This window comes from Wyeomyia smithii, chromosome 2 (genome assembly GCF_029784165.1).
Source record: "Wyeomyia smithii strain HCP4-BCI-WySm-NY-G18 chromosome 2, ASM2978416v1, whole genome shotgun sequence".
Taxonomy (NCBI): domain Eukaryota; kingdom Metazoa; phylum Arthropoda; class Insecta; order Diptera; family Culicidae; genus Wyeomyia; species Wyeomyia smithii.
The window spans coordinates 30358620-30377273 of NC_073695.1; the positions used below are offsets into that span (position 1 = coordinate 30358620).

The 18654-nt window shown below is 39.3% G+C and overlaps 3 protein-coding genes across 3 annotated transcripts; 1 reads left to right on the plus strand and 2 right to left on the minus strand.

Moving 5' to 3' along the window:
• Positions 1-2: 2 nt before the first annotated feature.
• Positions 3-1861, minus strand: LOC129722664 (mitochondrial carrier homolog 2). The gene is made up of 5 exons (XM_055676284.1): positions 1514-1861; positions 1366-1450; positions 729-1311; positions 555-665; positions 3-492 (listed from the first exon to the last, which is right to left on the minus strand). The coding sequence occupies exons 1-5, from the start codon at positions 1640-1642 to the stop codon at positions 420-422; spliced, it is 981 nt and encodes a 326-aa protein (XP_055532259.1). The 5' UTR covers positions 1643-1861; the 3' UTR covers positions 3-419.
• A 1140-nt stretch (positions 1862-3001) lies between these two features.
• On the minus strand, positions 3002-7734 carry LOC129722662 (trafficking protein particle complex subunit 8). Its single transcript, XM_055676282.1, has 8 exons — positions 7573-7734; positions 7214-7402; positions 6695-7148; positions 4136-6637; positions 3859-4076; positions 3388-3802; positions 3193-3333; positions 3002-3138 (listed from the first exon to the last, which is right to left on the minus strand). Exons 2-8 carry the CDS (start codon positions 7377-7379, stop codon positions 3072-3074), a joined length of 3963 nt encoding a protein of 1320 aa, XP_055532257.1. The 5' UTR covers positions 7380-7402; positions 7573-7734; the 3' UTR covers positions 3002-3071.
• An 82-nt stretch (positions 7735-7816) lies between these two features.
• Positions 7817-8945, plus strand: LOC129723045 (uncharacterized). The gene is made up of 2 exons (XM_055676990.1): positions 7817-7936; positions 7996-8945. The coding sequence occupies exon 2, from the start codon at positions 8001-8003 to the stop codon at positions 8745-8747; it is 747 nt and encodes a 248-aa protein (XP_055532965.1). The 5' UTR covers positions 7817-7936; positions 7996-8000; the 3' UTR covers positions 8748-8945.
• The last annotated feature ends 9709 nt before the right edge of the window (positions 8946-18654 follow it).

Sequence of the window (18654 nt, forward strand, 5' to 3'; positions counted from 1 at the left end):
TCGAATTTTTAATTTTTTTTTATTATTTACAACCGACAAATGCAGAGACTGATCACAAAACTGTATACAATTATTTCGAGCAAAAAAGGGTGTATTAATTATCAAAATCTTGAATCAAAATGCAATCCACTCCGTTATCGTGTCTTGTCGTATTAGATGCATTGATTTTTTTTACGCGCACACGAAGAAGGTCAATCGAAGTTAATTATTCTGCATGTGCTAATTGTTCTTTGCTTCGAACGATGCATGTTTTATGGTTGTAACGAGTGAAAATGCTATAAGAACAACAATGGTTAAAACGAAGAGTTTATGTGGAATCCGAACGCTCTCCCGGAAAAGTTTTCACTGCCCATTGGCAATTCGTTGACTTATAAGAACTGTTCTTTTGGGCAGTCTGCTTAAATTCCCCCTCTTTCTCTCTAATACTTCTTCAATTCCGGATATGGGACATACGCGCCACTCAACGTTGACTTTAATGGGCGTGAGGAGTATCTAATAAAAAGCAATTACAAAATTGTATTCGAAGATGAAATAATCGGAATACTGTCACTGACCTGAAAAACAATGAACTTCCTCGTTTGTGGTTTCCGGCTGCCTTCAATTTTCCATAGCAATCGCGCCAATTGAGATACGGTTCCATGTTCGGTAAGTTACCAGCCTTTAGTCTACAACGAACAAAGCATCTAATATAACAAATTCAACAGCAACCCAAAAAAAGCGCAACTCACCTTGTTCCGTTAACAATCATGCAGGTCGAAACAACATGATAGGGATAGAACATGCTGGACGCAAAGAATTGGGACAGCGTTGCAAAGTAGACCCGTCCCTCTTGCTCCCGGATCAGGTACTTACTAACCAAGTAAGTGGCCGAGCTCGATATGATTAAACAGCCAATGTCACAGAGCAAACGGGGCACAAAACCGGCAAAGAAACCAAACAAACCATCCTGGGACCAGATTTCTCTGATCGACTGCCACAAACCGGAATAAATTTTTTCACGACCCACAAATTGAGCCATCATACGAATCGAAATAACATGGAAAGGTTGCGAAATAACAACGCCGGCAGTGTGCACAACCAGGTTGCGCTTAAGCTGTTTCTTAAAATTCTCATCAACATCTTGGTCATTCTGTTCCGCGGAGCTTTCATCGTTCTTGCTTTTACCTTTTGATACTGGAGGCTTGACTTCCTCCAGACCTAGATTATCCGCAATTTTCTCACTGTAATGTGCACTCAGCCAATTGCCTATGATTTTAGCACTCAGCCCACGGAAACAGCCATAGAAACCGTCAACATGTTTAATATGTGCCGCTGGAAAATATCTCATGCCAGGGAGGAGTTAGTTAATTATTTTATCAAACTTACCATACTGGAAAACGTTCGGGAGAACTAAAGTGGGTTTGCCAAACAATGTTCTACCAGGCACTGCCGGAATTGGCTCAAATCCAATCTAGAACGGTCGATATAATGTTGTGTGAAATATTGATAACTTTGTGTTCCTCCATCGTCTTACCTGCATCAACACCTTGGCGTATTCGAACGGATGCAACGCCGTGGTTACTCCAAACCGTAGTCCAAAACGGACAAATTCACTAACCTCGAACGGGTCTTCGCTGTCAGCTCGTTCCATCATTGTCGGCATCTTTGCAAAATTAATACACGAGTAGCACCGATAACTAAGCACTAATCGAAACTCGAAGCAAACGGGGGCGAAGAACTCTACGCGGGCAACCGAAATCGCAAAAGGTGAATTTTTTTCTGCCGATTTTCACTCTGTAATCAGTCCTGTTTCGTACAAAGATTACAGCTGCTGGGATTGTCAAATCGATGATGCAAAATGTTGAGGGAGAGAGAAGCATTTATCAAACCTGGCAGGAGATGGATTCTGCAAGAGAGTTCCACAAAAGGGGTTTGGCCCGAAGAGGTCAACTGGTTGATAAGCAATTGAAACAGTAAGAAATTTTTGGTGCATTTAAAAGTTTTGTCATACGATGAATAATAAATACCTCGCCAACAGTTAAAAAATTTGATACGATTCTTTAAATGGTTCACAGCCCAAAGTGTGACCAAGGGGCACGTCAAGATTAATGTTGAAATACAGGGAATAAAATTGATTCCAACAATCAAATGTTTTAATAACAGTCATCATATTAAGTCCACCTGTTTTATACAGTTCTAATGGCTATTATGGATTATTAAAAAATCCAATGGATTGAAAAATGTTATTCAATTTTAAAGTGGATTGTTTCGAAGCTGGAAATAAAATTGAGTAAATCTAAGTAGTTTTTAAAACTTTTTCAGGTTCTTATCGGTTTTGGTATAGATAATGGTAGCCATTATGATAGGTTATTATGGGGTTAGTAACGGAAGGCTGAAACTCAAAAAGCTGAAACACGAAAGGCTGAAAAGAATGTATCATATACGAAAGGCTGAATCATAAAAGGCTGAAAGTTTTGTAATCGACGGCCTAGTCTCCAAACCTCACCATCCCTAGACAATCTACCACTTCGTATGCCCATACCCATAGGTATTCGTATTCTCGTACCCATAGATGTCATACCTGATGCGGCTCTGCCGCATAATCAAGGGCAAGGGACTGTGGCGGCCCCTAAGCCCGACACTGCTCCCGCAGCCCGAGCCGGCCGCCGACCCGCCGTCGGAAGCGGCGGCCACGTGCACTAAAACAACTGGTTAGATTTCCTAGGTCTATTCCAAATATAGGGGTGATCCCTTAGTTTACATGCGATTGGTTAATTGTGTGCAAAATTATCAATTTTCAGTCCAACATAATGGGTAATGCCTTGTCATTAGCATTCCAGAAAGCTAAATACACGATATGTTATAAATTGTGTCATGAAATGCAAGAAACATTTAATTTTACACCTATACAATTAGATGTAGGCCCACGTCCAGAAAACTCATCGAAGATCAGAGAACAGAAATCTGATTAAAACACAACGAGGGGTCTTTCGGAATGTAAGAAAGCTTTGGGAATGAAAAGTTGTAAGCTTACACCAATTTGATATAAATAAAAAATCACAAAGACGAGCGGATGGGAATGAGTGTAGATTTTACACATTTGTCACTTGTTCCATTGGGTGTCCGATCTCCTCCAGAAAACATCGCTGTGCAACGAAACTATACGCAAAAAACTCAACATCACTTACTTATAAACAAGACATTAGTACATACTTGTTATTGATACCCCAACCGTCATCCATTTCAGGATCCTGCTTAGGTATAACTTGTTCCAGATCATCGAAGATACTGTATATGACTTCGTTGTGGGTAAATATAACTTGCTGATGCCGCTCGGAAGGGGGACAAAATACTCTGTAAAAAAAATATGTTTCAGCTCACTGTCAGAAAAATAAGTAAAATACTTACGGATCGTATAAATTTCTCAATTGCACAAAATGCTGCCCATAGGCTAAGCGAGATGATCCGTTGTCATTTATGTGGGCACTCCAGTTCACACTTATCGTCATGTGGCGATCCAAGTTCGAAATGATCTGATTAAACTCTTCGTTGTTCGTGCTCTCATAGACGCGAATATATTTGGTTTCGTTTTTCATCAGAAAACTTCCAGTGGAATGGAAGTTCGGCAAACATTGGATCATATCTTCACTGGGAGCTCGAATGGAAATAGTGGACAGTTTGTCACTTATGTACTCTCGAATGTTTCCTCCGAACTTAACTTCGTCCGAACGTTTCTGCAAGTTACAACGTAAGCTGAGCGTTTCGTTCGTTTTCAGCCCCACGTTCTCGACGAAGTGCTTCTGATAACCGGGATTTTTGATATCTGAAACAATTTTCATTATGCAGCTAAACTACAGGCACTACGTATCTATTACTTACAAATAATTTTACGTGGATTCAATTGATAGCTGGAGCAGTAGAGTACGATTTCATTAACGGTGATATCGGTCATTAGCGGATGATGGACCTGATTCAGATTTTTTACATTTAAATCGATTCCCAACTCATTGGTGGCCGGATTACTAATATTGCAATTCGCATCTACCAGTAACGATTCGTTTACATTGAAACTCCAAGTGTGCCGCACGAGACGGTGCCTTCAAGAGAAATCGAAATTAATGAAGATTTATCGCAAAACCACACACAGAATATTTACTTTAATTTTGGATAATCCGCGGGTAGACCGTAAAAAATCAACAGCTTGACATTCTTCTGACCCTTCGCGTATGGTGCCTGCAGCCAAATGGTACTGACCTTCGTTTCCTTCGGATGGATGCTGTTACCTTCGGACTCTTTGAAAGCTCTGAAAACATACTGCTTTCGTGCTTCTTTCTCTTTACCGAGATTTTCATTGCTCAAATTACGCAAATCCCTTAACACTGAAAGCGGAATTTCGCACTCCTCTGGATTGACTAACACGTACCGTGGGTTCTCGATACAGATGTAGATATCGTTGAGCACACTGACACCCGTATTGGTCATATTGATTTTGATCGGAATTACTTCTCCGGCTAAAATTTCCATTGGAGTTTGCGAGAAGCTGACATGCAGAGCTGGAGCAGGAGGAAGTACTTCTATTTCAAGCTTCCGGTCAAATTGAGCGGCACGGTTATCCTTGGCAGTCGAACGTATAGAGGCAGTTTCAAACAGTTGTTTTCCCCAAATATTTGGAGCATCTGTAACACCGGTTGCATTGGATGAAATCTTTCCAATAACTCCCAAAATTCGTAGCTGTCCTGTGCTCCTAGGGATCAGCTTGAGGGAAATAGTTTTAACTTCATGCTCTCCGAATTGAACTGAACTGACGGATGTCGTCGTAACGACATTGTCTATCTCCTTACGCTGTTCAGAGCTTATTTCTCCCAAAAATAAAGGCTTGTTCGAAAAAATATCCTGGCCGTCCTTGCGGAACTCCCACAGCACGTTTATATCTCCGAACGTGATGGGTGATTTGATCGTATTTTCCAAATTGAATGCAAGCTCTATTGGTTCACCATGCACAGCGCGGGGATTGTCTACTGTGGGGGATTCCTGCGTGAACAACGCTCTGCTCGGTTTGAAAATCATGACCGATTTCTTTGAAGCACATTGAACTAACATTTCCTCCATCTTGTTCCAAACGTTTTCCTCCGTTAAACTAGATGCAATAGTTAGGTTAGTGGCCGGAATGAACAACGGATTTGCGACCGGGGGTTGCGATGTTACTAGAACTCTAACCGATGTTTGAACGATTTTCGGAAGTAAAATAGTCAGAATGTCGCTCGGCTCACCCTTGCAGAGTATTGCTTTTTGTGTTGCCAGAAAATCTTTAAGAAAAAACGCTTGCTGGGCTGCGCTTTGCAAGCTGGAAGGTCTTAGTAAATGGGACAGACAGTTGCTAGCTTCATCTAACTTTTTCAGATTAATTGCTTGCCTGCCGATGGTGTACTGGATGTGATCTTCCGCCAAGCTCCAGCCTCGGTTTTCGAACACTTGATAAGCTTGTTTGTAAGTTCGAAAAGAATGCTTTCGCTGGCCAGATTTAGAAAAACGATGACCTGCGAGTACAGAGTGGAACGCATATTTCCTATACTGTGGGGGCGTGGCCAATAAGTAACAATACGCGGCCTGTTCAAGCAGCAAAGCTGAACGAAGATCGGAATCTTCACTAGTCATACGAATTAATTGTTTAGCAGCTTCATTATAAAGTTTAGCCATTTTGAGACATTCAAGTGAAAGCAGCGTAGCGCGGGTAGCAAACTGAGGCATCTTGCAGCTATTAAGGTACGTAACGATAGCTTCCTCCATGTAGTCGTAGGTTTTTCGATTTGCAGTACCTTGCATAAAGGCTGCCAAAGCAGCCATTTCCAGAGCTCCCGCATAGTACTGCCAGGCTGAATCGGCGTTGAAATCTCGCTTTGCTTGATGATATGACTGAAAAGCAAGAGCATAGTGTCCAAACATAAAGTACAGATCTCCTAGTTTTCGAGTTTGAAGCTCGGTCGACTCATTGGTGTAGACAACCGCATTTTGGTTAGTGTTACTGCCAGGTTTATTCGTCACAAACCATCGCTTAGTGGCGCTCAGCAGTGAACGGCTAACTCCCTTTTTGTTGGAAATTGAATCATTCAATATTCCCACCAATTTTTCCACGTATGGAATCAAAGCGCGAACTGCGAAATCTTGCACAAAGTGCTTCAAATTTTCCAGATCTCCAGCTGTAAGAAATGTTCCATGCGCAATATCGACATCGCTTTCCACAGTCCAAACGTTGGGATTTATCGTTTGCTGGGACAAACTGTCTATACTGGAAGTTAGACTTGAAGTTTCCTGAATTTCTATCCCAGTCTCCTGCACCGGACTGAGAGGGTGTGCGATTACTTCTCCGGTTGTAACTAAAGAAGCTGAAAGCGTGTCTGAAGTCGTACTGCTACCACCCGGTGTAATGGACGCTGTTAGCAGGGTCGATGGCATAGAAGTAACTGAACTCATATCTTGTGGCGTTTTTGGTGCACTATCGATTTCTGCAGCGGTGGGTTCCGTTCGCTGATGTTTCTTCAAATAGCGCAGCCATGGGTCGGGACATTCCATTGGAGGACCCTGGTGTGAATTTATCTGCACCAAGAAACACTTGTGATCGCCGTAAGTTGATTTGAGACCCTCAAACGCTTGCTGAGCTCTAAAATGTTCGATATAGAATTGTTATTTGAAACTGTTGTGAAATCAGTCCACTAACTTTCCAATGTCCCCGGAGCATCCATCATGCAGCATCACATAGCAATTCAGGGAATCTGTCGAAAACCATTTAGGCAAACGGGGAGGAGTGATATTTTGCATCATTTGAATCTTCTTCGTCAGCTGTCCGGCAACTTCCAAAGGATTCACATCGATGCTGGAAACCACAATTAACGAGCACAGCAAATGTCTAGTGAACTCGTGATCCGAAGGGAACTGTACGGTTAAAAACGTTTCGCGCCACTGCTCGAACCAAGGTTCCGAAACAGGAATGTCCACAAAGGCTCCATCTTCAAGCTTGACGGCCTTCAGTTTTTCGCCGGCAGCGCTGGTGACCGATTCGTTGAGCATTTTCTTGGCCAAGATCGTTTGTGGTGGTCTCCAGTTAACGTCAATTACGTTTATGCGAAGACCTTTTATCGATACACTAGTACCAGCGGTATCTCGGAAATGAGCTAAAATGAGAAAGAAAAACGAATAAGAGTTTTTTTTAACATTCTACAGCTTTTTAGGTATTTACCGTCAGATGACAGCCGTAAAAACGGCTGTAGCATCTCCACAAAAGAAAGGTTGTTCTTTTGGCATAACTCATCTCCTTGGGTAGAGATTATAGCTCCAACGATGGGCGAGAAAATGTTCTGGATAATCTCCTTTGATGTCAAATTTTGACCAGTTAGGTAAATCATGATGATTCGGTGTCAATAGGCTGCTAAAAACGATAAATGAGTTACGATTTGAATATTTATTTTTTAACTATCAAGAAAAATAATAATAATCATTGATTTTCGGTGTAAGAAACATGAATAGCAACATCTACCTTAGCTTACGCATTTGTCATTGCAAAAGCAAAAACTAGAACTATCGTTTTTAACCTCTTACCTTGCAAAAAATGTACGCAAACTAATAATTGTTTGTTCTCAACACATTATAAAACACTTAGACTACTTTTTACACAAATGTACTCGAAATTACTGTGATTATTACGACAAATTTCCAACTTTTCTCGCACCACACAACCAAAACAATCTTATTCAGTGAACATTTTGACATTTGCTTCAAGTGACAACATGAGTGCGGGTTCTCTCATTAGTTCAACCGAGAGCGAATCTCACCACATTCACCACGAAATCAGCTGTTATCGGAGTGATGAAATGTCATTTGAGTCAAAACATTCAGCGATTCTGATAACAAACTTGTGGCTTCCTTTACTCAATTACTTTTAAAGTATACAATATTGCAAAAGGTAAATACAACTTATGTTTTTGGTCATTAATCTAAACTTTCGCTTTACTTCGTTTTCAGTGACTATGCCACCGAAATCAAGGAGCAAATTTTCACCTACCACCAAGCTGTACATCAACGTAAGCATACTATCAATTGCTTTAAATGCCACCTTCTTTTCGTACTTGATACATTCGGATAAATTGTACGATGTTGGAAAATGTTGGTCATCGTACGTTGTTATGCTGCTGCCTGGTATGGAGCTGCTCAAACATCAGTATGTTCGGAAGGTTCTACAGCTGGAGGGAGTTTCAAATGTGACAAATAGTCAACAATCGACAAAAGCTGCAGGTGGCAAGTACCAATCAAAGCGTGTTTCACCTTTGAAGGAAGTTGGCGGATTTGCTTTCCTGATGGTTCTATCGGTGCTCTTTTACGGTTTTATTTGCTTGATTTTGGGAGCCCCTCTAGATCAACACGAAGAAACTACTGCCCTAGCAGTTACTTTAACTGTGTTGACGATCTTCCCCATAGTTCTATTCATTGGTCATTCGGAAACCATGCAGCTTTTGTTCTCGGAAACATTTGAATTACGCACGCCGATCAGTAATTCCTATCTAACTCTGCTCAAAAACAATTGCGTTGGTGTGATTCTAGGAGCTTGGGGTGCCTCGGTGGTGGCTCCACTCGATTGGGATCGTCCCTGGCAGGTGTACCCGTTACCAAATGTGGTGGGTGCGGTTGGGGGAGCGTTTGGAATGAACGTTTTCACATTACTTAGTGCTACATATTTTGCGCTTTGCAAAAGTGATCGGAAAAAATCCATTGTGTAGATCGTCGCAGTTTGAGTCTTGAGCGGAGGGTCACAATCTAGTCAATCTAGGGAGCTTGATAATGTGTTTTCTCTTATTTTACAAATAAACGCACCGTGTAATTTGAGTTAGAATCCTAATTCAAGTAAGTATTATTAGTGTAATGCGAAACAAACCACGTTTATAATAAAAGTAAGAATCGATTGAAGTCAAATCGAATGGATGGCAAAGTTTGCAGTGTCCGAAAATCCGGTAAACTATTTCGAATTGCATTATTCGAATAGCGTTCAGTAGAACAGTAGAACAGTTCCCCTAAGGCTTCAAGTAGGCGCCGAAATACGTTTTTGCATATCGTGAAAAGTGAAAGTGATACAATTAAAAAGAGAAGTAGGTAGATTAAAAGTGTAATATAAAGTAAATCATAGAACGGTTTCTTCGAGAAGATGATAGAGAAGCACAATATGTCTATGAGTTCAAAAAATGAAATCAGTGAAAGGGGTTGGAGGTAAAGTTTGACAGTTCAAGAGTTAAAATCTCTTTTTTTACTAAAACAGAAATTTCAATGACATATGGTCGGCGTGTAACCAAACCGAACCAAGCGCCATTTTTTTCAAAAAATGAGTTATTAACACCAGTTGATGTGAGAATGAATAATCTATCTTTAATGAAGAAACGAAATTTGAACAGCTCATTATGACATTACACTGTATTCTTTTTTTTTTAACGCGATTGATGCGTCCTCGCGAAAAAAGAATCCCGTAAAAAAGTCGCGTAATTTTCAACAATTCGTGTAAAATAGTAGGAGGGTGGTATCTGGGATACGACCGCATAGTTGACGTAGGACTACAATAGTTTTAAATTTCCCTTTGAGGCTCTGTTTGATTTGAGCTCGTTTTACTTTTGGCACGGTTCGATTTTGGCACAGATGTGCCAAAACGAGCGATTATGTCTAAACACATTTCTTAGTCTTCTTGTTTATTTCAACCAATTTAAGCTCAACATCCTCCAAAAGAAATGTATTTTGGTTCTTTATGTTGCCGAAGCGAATGACCGAAGTCGGTAAAACGGTTCCTGGAACATGACCGGAACTTGTGCCGGTGATATGTATAATGATCATGATCTAAGCTGTACAAAGCCTCTAATTACTCGGGTAGTAATATCAAGTATCTAGGTCATCAGCCTCAATTCATCAAGCGACACCTCAAACGACTTGGAACTAAAACTAGTTCATTGGTGAAAATATCTATGAAAAAACGTCATGAAAACCGTTCATTTTTGGCAAATTCTGCCATGTCGTGTTTGGCAAAATCGAACGGGGTCTGTATTTTGATTATTTATTTGCAGCACTCTATTCTAGAAGAAAAAATATTCTCTTCAACATTGATGAATACCTTTCATTCTAATACTGTCAATTTTCTTTCAATACGCGAAAGGGCAAGCTTCTGTACAGACCTAAATTGAGTACGATTTAGTAGAAATTAAACAATATTTATTTGTCTTGTGAAAGATGGCTCACTCTCCGATCACCAAGCGGCAAAGATGTTATAAAATTTTCCTGCAGTTACAAGTTCGTGGAAAAAATAACGATAAAAAATTACAGTTTTTGAACAAAAATGTATATTCACAGAAAATTCAAAATGGACATGAGAAAAACAGAGTGTAGAGTTCAAAAATAAACAACACATTTTATCTGTTATTTATATAATAGAGGCAGATAGCAGGGTATATAATTTATATACCCTGCTATCTGCCTCTACCGACACGTACAGAATTTTGTTGTCCCCGGTAGCGCAGTGTATTTTGCGGCACCCGAATAATCATATTTAATTCTGATATTTGCTACTACATATACGAAACAAGTAGAAGAAGAAGACAATTCAAACGGCAATTCGATTGTGTTCCAGATCGCAAAACGATACCTACGCGTTAACCCAACACGCCCCACTATGCGTCGACAACGGCAATGTAGTCTTCACTTGGCTTGGTTGCACACAAATGAATATCGAGTTCTACTGCACTGATAGACGACGAGTGACCAGTATTCATACATTGCTCGGTGCAGTACTGTTGCTTGTGCCAGCATGTTTTCCATCAAGACATCAGTTTTAATAACATTCTAAGAGCAGAACGTAAAACTGTCTGATAGTGGAGGTGGTTACGAACTTTCCGAAAAAGCTTCACCTTCAAGACATCAATATAGTCTAGGCTCATAGAAGCAAACGTTAGTTAACCTATTGGGACGGGGAGATTCTGTCAAATTTTTTTGCCACTGCTATACAGGATATCACAGCAGACAATTGGTGTCTATTCATGAAGTCTGTGCCAGGGGTGCTCGCATGTGATTGGTACATTGTTCGTGAAAATTCGACCTTGAAACTTTTATTCAATTTTTACTGTTAAACAATGAAATGATAATGATAACTGAGAAATCACAAAATTATCCATAATTTTATCAATCCAACGACATATTGATTATTGTAATCCATCATGTGGTTACATCAGCATTACCGTTTGTAATCTTTCATTACAACGTTACACCTTGGTTTTAGTTTCCGCAGAATGTATCTCGATATAGTGCGGTTAGACGTAGTCCTACGTCAAAAAGATCACGTCGTTTTGATAAAATTATCCGTCACGTGTGGAAAAAATCGTGTAAAATAAAATTACGTTGAAGACAATCGCGTAAAAAAAGAATCCAGTGTATAGCAGCTTGCAGGAAACATACGGGGTGGTTAAACTTTGAACACCGATTACTCGAAATAATGTTTTTGGCGCTTGGCTCGGTCTGGCGACCAGACCAAACCAACCGCCATTTTTTTAAAAATGTAGTTTTTAACACCAGTGGATGTGAGAATAAACAATCTATTTTTCATGAAAAAACGAAATCATTTTAATAGTTCATAATGGTATTATGACAAAATATCTCTAGCAGCTTGCAAAAACCATACGGGAAGGTTAAACTTTGAACGCCGATTACTCGAAATAATGTATTTGGCGCTTGATTCAGTTTGGTCGCATGATAGGAAATCGAAAAGTAATTTAAATAAGACAAAACGAGAAATATTAATGATGAATGGGAAAAAAGTTATTGTTATAAAAGTAAAACAGGTTTTCTAATGCTGGTTGTGTTCTACAATGCAGTTTTTATTGTACTGTAAATTTCCATGAGAAAATGGTAACGTATGTTTACTTGAAGAAAATAGTAAATTTTCTTATTATTCTGGTTTCTTATATTTAAAATCGGTGCACGGCGTAAAGCCACAAACTCTTCAGTCGACGACAAAACAATTTATCATTAATACTGGCGTGATAATATTACGTTAAGCTGCTCCTGGTTGACCTAACCGAAGAATAACAACCGCTTCAATTTTCGCAGCTTGAAGAAAGCCTGTGGGTCTTGCGGGTTGATAACTTCCACTCCTTCAATGGCAGCAACCGGATCGCTAATCAGAGACTCGTCCTGGACGGCCGGTAGAGCAGAAACAAGAGACAGCACAAGCACTGTCAGGGCAACGATCTGGAAGGATATTAATGTATACATTGAATGAACCAACCTTGACTTTTGGAATTTTAAACATCCATTTTTTTTTTGTTTTAGATGGATATTAACTTCTGATTGTAAGTACCTAGCTCTTTTTACAGTAATAATTATGACATTTTCATTTTTCCTAACTATTCAACGTAAAAACTGTGTACTTTACTACTAAATACTCTATCAAGCAACAAGCTATTTGTTGAGTTTTTTATTGTGCAAAATTGTAGGGAAATTGGGATATCAGCGATAAAATACATCAGTACCACTTAGGCATAAGGCGTAGTGGATATAATAAAACAATATAGCAAAGCCTTGGTGCAACATTCCGTTTCGGAACTTGACCTTCTGTTTGTTATACATAGACGCAGCCAACTGTTTAGTGTACAGGACAATTACGTAGCTAGCGCTACGATCCTACTGACACTAGCAGTCTTTCCCGGGCCGAGTTTCGAAGCTACGACGACTGGCTTGCGAGGCCAACATAGTACCTCAAGACCATCTGGGAGAGCTTAATTAAACAATATAGCCCAGAGCAAATAAACGGGAAATTTTCTCTGCTGCAGGAAGATGATGAAATTCGCCAAGAATCAATTCAAGAGATCTCGTTAAAAAACGGATCAATCGCAGGTGTGGGACCATTGGAGTGATTTGTAATCAAATATAAACATATCCATTTTTAAATTATAAAAACGTTTTCTTTTTGTGAATTTTCAAGAATGATTTTGTAGTTTAGTTTAATTTTTTTAATACTTTCCAATGTTGAAAAGCATCAGATCCCCATACATTTTTGGCGGAGAATCAAAACTTTTGAAACACAAATTTAGTAATAAATTGGCTCAAAGAAATTTACACAATAATCCAGACTTCCCATGGCCATGATTCAATTGTAACCTATTTTTTTCTTGATTTACTTTTTTTTTTCAAGATTACGGAATACTAGCACTGTTGATTGTTAATTTCCATGTTCATCCGCTTCACAATTCTAAACTCCTCACTTCAAGTATTGAAACTCCAAAACGTACCACTAAAACGTATTTCATCCTGTCAGAATTCGCCTATTGTAAGCACTTTTTTTAAAAAACCTGCAAGCACACTCGATACCACAACTGGACTATACTGATGTGTCTCGGATGACATGGGTCACTTTTTATAACAACAAAAATCCCTCGTCGTGTTCCTCCCCGCGGAATAAAAGGATGGCTCGGTTGCTTTCTTTGAGGGGGAAACTGATTATCACTATAGTGCCGATGTCAGACATCGCCGCCAACGTGCCTCAATAAAAGTCGTTTTGGCTTGATACAAAAAAAAACCCTGGCGACACATTTTTTGGGTTAACACCAACCAAAGAGCATTGTAGTCGGCTTCACCGTCATTATTATCATCGCCATCATCAGATCTGAGTCACGTCACATGATTGCGATGCGCGCGAGCGAGGGCTGAATATCTGCATACAAGTCTGAAATATTGCGCGGCTTTATTGTAGGTAGGAATTGCAACATTTGGCGGAAAGTTCGCACGCAGTGCGAAACCTATCCTGCGCAACTCGATTCGTGACCTGGTATCAATCACGGAAACTTTGGGTGGGCCTGAAACGGGTTTCATTCTTAGATGGGTTCCTTTTGAAGCTGCAAAATCCATCTTCATACTAGACTTGAGAGTTTGATGTGATCTCTGTTTTGGATTTGTTTGTTAAGTAGTGAGATCAATCAGTTTGAATCTTTTTTTAATTTTGAGCGATGTTTTATACCGTTAATTGTTCTTAATTTTTCTAGCTCATCTAGTACGTAAACTCAAACAATCAAAAACGAGCAATACACCTAAAACGGCGTTTGTGCGTGACTTGCCGCTCAAAAATATGAATGAAAAATCCTCAACTCAACTTGACCCTGAAACGTGATAAACGACGAATCCACATGCGGCGCGACTATCTAGCGCATTTTTAGGGCCGTGTGTTAGATAATCGATCTGCTGCTGGGGGTATGACGCAAAGAAAGGTGTTAATTCGAATCGAAAGTGAGTCGAGTGGAGCGGCGAGTAAACACGGCACGGCCCCAGCGCGGCTGCTGGAGGCGTGATCGGTAACGATATTACACAGAGTGTGAACCTAAGTGGGTCCGAAGTTGTTGCGGTCTCGCAGCGCCACCGGTCGCGAGACTGCCGTATTACGAACATCAATGGATCAGTACCGATTAGTATTACATTTTTTTATGAATACAACTTTTTCACAGCGGTCTGTCTGCAACTGTGTTTACTTCATATGCAAATAAATAATAAATAACGTGAGATGCAAAATGCAAATAGAAATTGTTGATAGCATTCGTTGCTGCAATAGCGATTATAAATAACATGTTCTTCACACTAATGAGCATTATGCTGTCAGTTGTCACCTATAGTGATGGCAGGCAGGTAACGTCAAGTATTTTCCTTATCAATAATGCAATGCGCTGTGTGAGAATTTCTTGGCCAGTGTGTGAATGAAACTGGTCAAACAACTGTCTAGAAAGAGAGAACATCCATAGAATGTTTCAAAGACACATTCCGGTTGCAGCTGGCATCTGTGAGAAACAAGATACCTACGTGAACTTGAACTAGAAATCTATTGGAATGATCACTTGCGAACGAGCGACGGCACCAGTCATCGGTTCTCTGCTTATCCAATCGTTGAAATCTTTCTGATTACTATGCGTGCATGTACGTTTTAAGAACAAAATTGTTCGTGACAACGACGAAATATTTTATTTTTCTGTTTCAAAACTTTTGCTAAGTTCTCTATCAACAGGGTTGTATGGTGGAAAAGCTTTTATTTTGAAGAATAACTCTAAAATACTCACCTTTTGCCAAGTCAAAACGTTACAGCTGGCATAAACTAAGTGTTAATTAAAATACCGATCAAGGACACAAGCGGACCAAATTCAATGACATACACTAAAGTCGCTTCTTACGCGGGGGATACGTGCCGCGTAAAAAAATACCGCGTAAATTCCGGAATCCGCGTAAAAAAAACCGCGTAAATTCCGGAATCCGCGTAAAAAAAACATCGTTAATTTTGCATTCCGAGTGAAGGGAAACCGAAATCCGGGCAAAAAAAATACCGCGTAAATTCCGGAATCCGCGTAGAAAAAAACCGCGTAAATTCCGGAATCCGCGTAGAAAAAAACCGCGTAAATTCCGGAATCCGCGTAAAAAAAACGCGTAAAAGCGACCTTAGTGTATAATGAAATGATGGAATTGAAGCAAAACTCAAGTAAAATTGATGGGCCTATTTGGACATGACCATGACAATAATGTGGACCCAATTATAGCAATACTGATATCAATTGAGATATAATTGATGGATTTTTTGAACGAGTTTGATAGCGTTCTTTAAATTTTCGCGCATTAACTATTTGGACACTTCGAGAAGTATTGGAAAACGTTTAATTTGAAACGATCAGAGATTTTTGTTGTTGTAAGATTTGGACCACTGCGACCATTATTTTTATCTTTTGTGGTAATCAGAGATTTAGATTGAATGCTTTGTATGAAAGCGGATTATTGCTCAGTTTCTGTAAAGTCTGTGTCTGTGTGTGTCAGTGTAAAAAAAAATCCACCTTGCGGTGAGACCCAGTCTTTCTCATTCAAACTTACACGAACACTTCAGTCCACTCTCTGGGTTCTAAAATATTGATGTTGTTTCTAAAGTAATAATTGAGATATGAAATGTGAAATTTGACGTAATGTTAGTGCTACAGAAATAGCAAAATAAAATAAATGACTCCTCATTTCGAACACTTTAATCCAAGCAATACCGCGAACGTTCAAATAGTACAATACCACATTAAAATTATGTTGAAGCCACATATTGTGATCAAAGCAGGTATAGTTTTACATAATTTTTGAATTTCTTTTCTTTCCATTACTTTTAAACCACACTACACTTGACACTAGTTAGGTTCAAATAGGTCGTGTAATGTTTGAGATAATAGACTCTCGTTGTTTTTACAATTTAATACATAACGGTTGAAATAAAAGTCCAATTATAATCAAATGAAATGGCAGTCTATAGGGCAGCCAAACTTATAGAAGAAAGGCAAAAAGATTTGGTGAATTTTACTCATCCAACCAATCGCCTTCTAACCTTCAGGTAGTAAAATAAAACATACCATTCAGTGTTTTCACTGTTCGTTTTATTCATCCTCATTTCCAAATGCATCTTTTAACACTGCTCATAAGGTCTTGTACAAAGTTTAGACCCACTGTTTTTTTTCTGTGGAAATCCATTTTCTCTATATCTTCGTCCGATTTTACTTCCTTAGGATGTTTCCGAAGTGCCTGCTTCATGATAGCCCAGTACTTCCTAATTGGGCGCAGTTCAGGTGCGTTCGGGGGACTGAGATGCTTCGGTACGAAATTGACTTCCTTAGTCTCGTACCACTCCAGAACATCTTTCGAGTAATGACAAGAGGTTAAATCCGACCAGAAAGTTGTAGGAACATTGTGTGACCTCAGAAGTGAAAGTAAACGCTTTTGGAGGCATTTCTTCAAGTATACCCATTAAACGTCCAGGTTGTCACGAAAGGGATGCTACGCTTTCCGCACAAGCAAGTTGCTTGCCAAACCATGTACTTTTTGACAAACTTTGACACCTTATGATGAGCGGTGAAGTGCTGGAGCCCTGGAAGCTGCCAGGAGTCTGCTTTTACTTATGTCTCGTCATCCATAACGAGGTAATGTGGTTTCATCAATAGCTGGATGTAGAGTTTACGTGCACGTGTTTTAGCCACCGTAATCTGCCGTTTATTGCGATTCGGCGCCTTTCTGAACTTTGTAGTGTGTAGTTAATCCTTCACGTTTTTTCGCATCTTGAACGAAAGTTTTTCTCAAATGCAGTTTTTAGCCACATCTCTAAGTGGACTGTTCGGGTTTTACTTAAAAACTTGAACTACCCGGTTGTGGTCCTTTACACTATACGGAGATCCATTTTGGTCACTTTTTTTGCAGTTGATGGTCAAACGCTCGTTGTACCGATTTAAAACGCGAGTTACCATAGATTGAACCGTTCCCAGCATCCTGCGAAATGCACGTTGAGAAAGTTTCGGATTTTCGAAGTATGTGTGCAAAATTTCTTCACGCCTTTTCTGTTTTTCAGACTCCATATTCGTAACGATTGCACTAGCAGCTAAGTGTAATTTTTTTTGGTTGCCCTGGGACTTCCCATCAGTGGCTTTAAAACGATGGCTTTTCTTGATTTTTTAATGTTTTGATGTTAAACAGCGTGCACGATTTTAATCTTCCTTTTCACCTGTAACACATAAGAAAAACCTTTCCATATTCGGAAATAGGCCGTTACAAATTTCATTTTCATTTTATGTCACCCCCCCTTCAAAAATCTTAAATATTGGAAGGGGAAGAAAAAAAAGCTCAAACCGTTTCGTTCATTTTATTGGTTTTCCGACAGCATAAATGCTTTATTTAGCAACAAACAAGTCCAGTGACAGCGAGAGTGTCGTCAAAAGGCAAGCGAAATAAATATCAATAATAATAAACTGTTATTTTTCAACATTTTTTTGAGTGCAAGTTGCATACGTCATTACTTGCATACAAACTTTGATCAAAGATATTTCTTTTTTTTTTCGTCTCGGTGTTATTTATTTTTTGCCACCCCCTTTGCTAACTCTAATAACCTTGGACATAAAAAGAATTCGAAATTTGTATCAGCCTTATGTGGAAGACCACATAAAATCTAGATGAAATAAATTACTGAATAAAGTACCCTTGTTCTCTATTCGTTTTGCAACAAAAGCGCTGAAAACATTGAAATACACTTCAAATAACATAAAATAGGTTCGTTGTTATATTTTCCACGATTGTATAACAATTCATCGAAAACTATTCGCCAGAAAATAGAACGCCGAAGCTTTTTTTTCCAGAAAACAAAATCCCAGAATGTATCAATAACCAGAAAACTGCTACCCAGAAAGTACTAATCCCCAGAAACTTATTATCCGGAATGAATCAATGCCCAGAAAATTATTTCCCATAAAATACCGTTTTCCAGAGAATTGTTATCCTAAAACGAAGAAATATGCATTTTTATTTTTTTAACATGAAAAATCTGTTATAACTGAGTTTTTGTATAGGTATCTGAAATGTATAACGATTCTATCATTTGAATCAACTTATTGTCAACTAATACATTTGTTCTTTCATGGAGTAAATAAGTAAGCGCTTGACACCAGGCCACAGTAATAAAATCAGAGAACTTTTAGTAATCGTTTTTGGCTGAAGGAACATCACAAGTCGACCACAAAAATACAGTAGTGAATTGATATCTGATGCTCCTTGACCAAAAATCTAAAATACCCCTCCTTATTCTAATTCGGTTAATCTAGTTCACATGGGGGGCAGCCCCCC